General features: G+C 48.9%; 1 protein-coding gene across 3 annotated transcripts in view; it reads right to left on the reverse strand.

The window, feature by feature from the left end:
• LOC134335872 (limbin-like) overlaps positions 1-7,500 on the reverse strand; it is a 21,151-nt gene that overhangs the window by 892 nt on the left and 12,759 nt on the right. Inside the window, exons 7-19 of one of the 3 annotated variants that reach the window (XM_063018483.1) lie at positions 7,261-7,404; positions 6,941-7,089; positions 6,590-6,803; positions 6,242-6,367; positions 5,986-6,161; positions 5,717-5,876; positions 5,449-5,610; positions 4,865-5,148; positions 2,992-3,172; positions 1,047-1,313; positions 752-951; positions 564-651; positions 136-275 (exon numbers count right to left, since the gene is read on the reverse strand). In XM_063018483.1, coding sequence (XP_062874553.1) covers positions 136-275; positions 564-651; positions 752-951; positions 1,047-1,313; positions 2,992-3,172; positions 4,865-5,148; positions 5,449-5,610; positions 5,717-5,876; positions 5,986-6,161; positions 6,242-6,367; positions 6,590-6,803; positions 6,941-7,089; positions 7,261-7,404 — 2,291 coding nt within the window. The remainder of the gene's footprint in view (positions 1-135; positions 276-563; positions 652-751; positions 952-1,046; positions 1,314-2,991; positions 3,173-4,864; positions 5,149-5,448; positions 5,611-5,716; positions 5,877-5,985; positions 6,162-6,241; positions 6,368-6,589; positions 6,804-6,940; positions 7,090-7,260; positions 7,405-7,500) is intronic. The other 2 variants (XM_063018485.1, XM_063018484.1) reach the window with 2 other exon arrangements.

Here is a 7,500-nt window from a genome sequence, read left to right on the forward strand (position 1 = left end):
GGGGTCAGAGCACAGGGTGAGCCATTGTATGGCACTCCTGGAGGTAAGGAACCCTGGTAGTGTTAGTGACCACACAACGACTCCTGTCAGTGATGGATGCTGCAGTGAGCACTGAAAGGTGTGTGTGTGTGTTACCCTGCATTAGAAACGAGGGTTTGTAGGAGTGACTGTATCTCCCCCTCAGGTGCTGTAGGCAGCAGGAGGCGCAGGAGCTGCTGGAGAACCGGTGCTCCCACACCACTGAGGTTGATGAGGACTGCAGCCAGGAGGAGTTCCTGCACACACAGGAACACAACAGTGAGTGTGAATCCAGCTTCAGGCTTCCATTAGGACAGCAGAACAGATAAACAGGGGTGAGGACGGTCTATAAGGTTCAGACCCAAACACACACACACACACACACACACACACACACACAATTTAAATATACCTAATTCCCTTTTGTTGGGGCTGGTGTGGTCCTACATATGTGCTGGGCCTCTCGGTTCCTCTATAAATATTTCACGACAGATCAGATGGGTGATCAGACACCTGATTTCTCTGTTGGGATTTGAACTAATCACCTGATCACAGTGTGTGTAGAGTCTCTTCAGTTCCAGTTTTTCCCGCCGATCCTCCATCACCTGCTGCCTCCTGATCTCCATCCTCCACCTGCACAAGCACACCAGAGGCAAACACCCTAAAAACACCACGGCAAACAGATACTGTGTACTCTGTGTGTGTGTGTGTGTGTGTGTGTGTGTGTGTGTACCTGTCAGCAAGTGTGTGTGAGAGCCGTTGTCTCTTGAACAGCACCTCCTGCAGGATCTCAGTCACACTGCACTCTGGATCCACTCTGAATAATTCAGCATCACAATCAGGACTCAACAGTTTATCATAACCACGCCCATCTACTGACTCCTCCCACTCAGACCCCTCCTTCTGTAGCTGAAGCTCCGCCTCCTCCAGTGCCTACAGAGTCACAAAGATGTACAGTGTGTTTACTCACCAGGTCAATGTGTGTGTGTGTGGTGTGTGTGTGTGTGTGTGTGTGTGTGTGTACTCACCTGTGTGTGTGTGTGTAAGGTGTGTGAGAGCTCGGTGAGTGCAGCTGTAGTGGATGTGATGGTGTGTAGCAGGAGTGTGTGTAGCGTGAGCAGGGCTGAGTGTGTATCCAGAACCCGCTTCGTCCTCTCCACCTTCTCCCACTGCAGACACACAACCTGCATCACCACCCGGTCCTCACACACACACACTTCCTCCCCACACACACACACTCCGTCCCCACACACACACACTTCCTCCCCACACACTCCGTCCCCACACACACACACCTGTAAGAGAGGGAGAGACAGGGGAGTTAGACACACATACAGTGTATCACAAAAGTGAGTACACCCCTCTGCAGATATTTAAGTATATCTTTTCATGGGACAACACTGACAAAATGACACTTTGACACAATGAAAAGTAGTCTGTGTGCAGCTTATATAACAGTGTAAATTTATTCTTCCCTCAAAATAACTCAATATACAGCCATTAATGTCTAAACCACCGGCAACAAAAGTGAGTCTACACCCCTAAATGTCCAAATTGAGCACTGCTTGTCATTTTCCCTCCAAAATGTCATGTGACTCGTTAGTGTTACTAGGTCTCAGGTGTGCATAGGGAGCAGGTGTGTTCAATTTAGTAGTACAGCTCTCACACTCTCTCATACTGGTCACTGAAAGTTCCAACATGGCACCTCATGGCAAAGAACTCTCTGAGGATCTTAAAAGATGAATTGTTGCGCTACAAGAAGATTGCCAACACCCTGAAACTGAGCTGCAGCACAGTGGCCAAGATCATCCAGCGTTTTAAAAGAGCAGGGTCCACTCAGAACAGACCTCGCGTTGGTCGTCCAAAGAAGCTGAGTGCACGTGCTCAGCGTCACATCCAACTGCTGTCTTTGAAAGATAGGCGCAGGAGTGCTGTCAGCATTGCTGCAGAGATTGAAAAGGTGGGGGGTCAGCCTGTCAGTGCTCAGACCATACGCCGCACACTACATCAAATTGGTCTGCATGGCTGTCACCCCAGAAGGAAGCCTCTTCTGAAGTCTCTACACAAGAAAGCCCGCAAACAGTTTGCTGAAGACATGTCAACAAAGGACATGGATTACTGGAACCATGTCCTATGGTCTGATGAGACCAAGATTAATTTGTTTGGTTCAGATGGTCTCAAGCATGTGTGGCGGCAATCAGGTGAGGAGTACAAAGATAAGTGTGTCATGCCTACAGTCAAGCATGGTGGTGGGAATGCCATGGTCTGGGGCTGCATGAGTGCAGCAGGTGTTGGGGAGTTACATTTCATTGAGGGACACATGAACTCCAATATGTACTGTGAAATACTGAAGCAGAGCATGATCCCCTCCCTCCGGAAACTGGGTCGCAGGGCAGTGTTCCAGCATGATAATGACCCCAAACACACCTCTAAGACGACCACTGCTTTATTGAAGAGGCTGAGGGTAAAGGTGATGGACTGGCCAAGCATGTCTCCAGACCTAAACCCAATAGAACATCTTTGGGGCATCCTCAAGCGGAAGGTGGAGGAGCGCAAAGTCTCGAATATCCGCCAGCTCCGTGATGTCGTCATGGAGGAGTGGAAAAGCATTCCAGTGGCAACCTGTGAAGCTCTGGTAAACTCCATGCCCAGGAGAGTTAAGGCAGTTCTGGGAAATAATGGTGGCCACACAAAATATTGACACTTCAGGAACTTTCACTAAGGGGTGTACTCACTTTTGTTGCCGGTGGTTTAGACATTAATGGCTGTATATTGAGTTATTTTGAGGGAAGAATAAATTTACACTGTTATATAAGCTGCACACAGACTACTTTTCATTGTGTCAAAGTGTCATTTTGTCAGTGTTGTCCCATGAAAAGATATACTTAAATATCTGCAGAAATGTGAGGGGTGTACTCACTTTTGTGATACACTGTATATATGACAATGATACACACACTGTGTGACTCTCACCTGTGGGTGTGTTAAACTGTTCTGGTGGGAGGAGTCAGGGTGGTATGCTGTGCTCTGATTGGCTGGTATGTTGTATCCCTGCACCAAGCAGCGATCCAGTCGACACATGTGCTTAACACACTCCAACTGTACACACAGTTCGTCCTTCTCCGACAGAGCACACTGACCCTCACACACACTTCTAAAACACACACACACACACACACACACACAGTTACACACACTCCTGACACACACACACAGTTACACACACTCCTGACACACACACACAGTTACACACACTCCTGACACACACACACACAGTTACACACACTCCTGACACACACACACACAGTTACACACACTCCTGACACACACACACAGTTACACACACTCCCGACACACACACACAGTTACACACACTCCCGACACACACACACACAGTTACACACACTCCTGACACACACACACACAGTTACACACACTCCTGACACACACACACACAGTTACACACACTCCTGACACACACACACACAGTTACACACACTCCTGACACACACACACACAGTTACACACACTCCTGACACACACACACACAGTTACACACACTCCTGACACACACACACAGTTACACACACTCCTGACACACACACACAGTTACACACACTCCCGACACACACACACAGTTACACACACTCCTGACACACACACACAGTTACACACACTCCTGACACACACACACAGTTACACACAGTTACACACACTCCTGACACACACACACAGTTACACACACTCCTGACACACACACACAGTTACACACACTCCTGACACACACACACACAGTTACACACACTCCTGACACACACACACACAGTTACACACACTCCTGACACACACACACACAGTTACACACACTCCTGACACACACACACACAGTTACACACACTCCTGACACACACACACAGTTACACACACTCCTGACACACACACACAGTTACACACACTCCCGACACACACACACAGTTACACACACTCCCGACACACACACACACAGTTACACACACTCCTGACACACACACAGTTACACACACTCCTGACACACACACACAGTTACACACACTCCTGACACACACACACAGTTACACACACTCCCGACACACACACACAGTTACACACACTCCTGACACACACACACACAGTTACACACACTCCTGACACACACACACAGTTACACACACTCCTGACACACACACACAGTTACACACACTCCTGACACACACACACAGTTACACACAGTTACACACACTCCTGACACACACACACAGTTACACACACTCCCGACACACACACACAGTTACACACACTCCTGACACACACACACAGTTACACACACTCCTGACACACACACACACAGTTACACACACTCCTGACACACACACACACAGTTACACACACTCCTGACACACACACACACAGTTACACACACTCCTGACACACACACACACAGTTACACACACTCCTGACACACACACACAGTTACACACACTCCTGACACACACACACAGTTACACACACTCCCGACACACACACACAGTTACACACACTCCCGACACACACACACACAGTTACACACACTCCTGACACACACACACAGTTACACACACTCCTGACACACACACACAGTTACACACACTCCTGACACACACACACAGTTACACACACTCCTGACACACACACACACAGTTACACACACTCCTGACACACACACACAGTTACACACACTCCTGACACACACACACAGTTACACACACTCCTGACACACACACACAGTTACACACAGTTACACACACTCCTGACACACACACACAGTTAAACACACTCCTGACACACACACCTGTAGTAGTGGTGTATCCTCTCTCTGCGCTCCCTCTGCTGTTGCAGTTCCTGCTCTCTGATTCGCTGAATCCTGTTGCGTGTGAGTCGCAGAGCTTTAGCCGCCTCCTTCTCACGAAGACCAAGCCCCGCCTCAACTTCACTCATAACCCCACCCACCACTGACCCCACCCTCAGCTGGAGGAGGAGCTTGCGTGGGGCCCCGCCCTCCTCCAAAGTCTTAGACAGGGCGGAGTCAATCTGCTTCAGCTCCAATACAGCATCACGCAGCACACACAGCCAGACCTACACACACACACACACACACACACACACACAGTATACAAGTTCTGTTGTAGGTTTAAGCCTTCCATAAAATTAGAATTTAAATTAAAGAAACAGGATTAAACACAACACGCAGCTTTTAAATCATCGTTCATTTATTACTGATAAAGATTTATTTAAAACCTACATCACCCATGTGCAGAAGTAATCACCCCCTAAACCTAATAATAACAGCTTGTTCCACCCTCAGTGTGTGTGTGTGTGTGTGTGTGTGTGTGTGTGTGTGTGTGTGTGTGTGTGTGTGTGTGTGTGTGTGTGTACCTTGCGAATCTGTGCTGCTGCCTCCTGGTCCAGGTGTGTGATGAGTTCTGACAGGTGTAGAGTTTGGGCACAGAGGAGATTCTGCCAGCGCTGCAGGTACTGATCCACCTCCACCTCACCTACACACCCCAACTTCTGCTGCTCACACATGTGCTGGTACAGCTAAACACACACACACACACACACACACACACACACACACACACACAGTGAGTATTAGTAGTATACAGGATGTTATGATTGCGAGTGTGTGAGGTTTACTGCGTACTGTCTCAGCAATGCGTCGTCGCCTGGTTGTGATGATGTCACAGTGGGCGGAGCTTCGTTCTCGAGTCAACGTTTCCTCTAAATTGTGCTTCACACGCAGGAGCTTCGACTGAGCACGCTCCAACTGCTCCATACACCACTGATCAGAGAGCTCACCCTCCCTACACACACACACACTTTATTTATACCAATAATTTTTTCATCCATTTAATCTGTGATTGATCTATCGACCCCCCTCCCAACCCTAACCCCAGTCTCAGGTGAGTGTACCTGTGGATTCGGGTGGAGCAGGTGCTGATGTGCTGAGAGTAAACACTGAACATGTTGTACACTGACTGCTGCAGATCCTGTAAACCCTGCACCACCGCCCCCCGCTGTGCCTGACACTCACTCAGCACTGCTCTCTGATTGGCTACAAACACATCAAGCACCGCCTCCAGCTGATTCTGTGGGTGGAGCAACAGCACGATTCAGATTAAGGTTGATTGATAAATCTGATTAGATTGGATTGGATCTCCTGGTTTACCTGACAGGTGTAGTACTGATGGAGAATCTGATTGGCTCTGGAGGTTTCTCCTGTCATGGCCGCCTCCTCCAGTTCTTCACTGATAATGGAGTGAAGCTCCTCTCTCCTCCACAACACCGCGTCTCTCTGACACACAAAACACAGCCTGTAAAATCTTTCATCTGATTTAAGGTGGTACCACTTTATACCTGATCCACCTTAATCAAACACGTTCTGTAACCTGATGTGGCTCTTCAGCTCTTCGTCTTCAGCCGTGTTTCCTCCCTGATACCCTCCCACCAACCCACTGAGTCTCTTCCACACTGAGCTCGGCTGAGGTATTTATGTGTGTGTGTAGGTGTGTGTTACCTGTAGCTCTGTGTGTGTGTCCATGTTGCAGTGTGGGTTGAGTTGTGCTCGCTGATCTTCCATTGCGGTCACACGAGTGAGTAGATTGACCACACCCACTTCCTTGCTGGACACGCCCAGTGCTGACATCAGTATCCGGAACACACCCTCCAGCATCCGCACCCGCACACACTCCACCATCACACTGGCACGTACCAGCACGGGAACTTCTAACCTGAGAGAGAAGAAACACCACCACAGTACAGCGTCACTCACAGCTAGGGTTAGGGTCCGGGACCATGAGCCGAGTGTACATCAGGGTGTAGGGTGTTACGGTGTAGTGTATGTTAGTGTGTAGTGTACAGTTCTCACATGTTGAGGGCGTGTAACATGTTCTGTGGATCCTCCAGTGTCATGATGTCAATGAATTTATCCTCAAATGCAGCCTCCTGATTGGCTAATTCGCTGACATCAAAGACCTCTTCATCTGGCTCTGTCCCTTCACTAAAGCTCTGCTTCCTCTACAACACGAGTGAATACAAGTGGTGTTTTAGTATTAAAGTGTGTGTATCTCACCGTGGGCTGGGTGCTGGGTGCTGTGTGCTGTGTGTGTGTGTGTGTGTGTGTGTGTGTGTGTGTGTGTGTGTGTGTGTGTGTGTGTGTGTGTGTGTGTGTGTGTGTGTGTGTCTCACCGTGGGCTGGGCAGTGTGGGTGTTGTGTATGCAGCAGTAGGTGTGGAAGCAGGTGGAGATGATCAGTGTGATGAGGAGCAGCAGGGTGGAGCTCAGGAACGCTACACAGAACCATGCAAAGTGTAACTTGTGATCTACACACACCTGCACACACACACACACACACACACACACACACACAGAAATTACATGTATATAACACTGGCTCATACACTGAAATGTGGTCGTCGTTTTCCCAGA

The sequence above is a fragment of the Trichomycterus rosablanca genome, chromosome 22 (genome assembly GCF_030014385.1).
Source record: "Trichomycterus rosablanca isolate fTriRos1 chromosome 22, fTriRos1.hap1, whole genome shotgun sequence".
Lineage (NCBI taxonomy): Eukaryota > Metazoa > Chordata > Actinopteri > Siluriformes > Trichomycteridae > Trichomycterus > Trichomycterus rosablanca.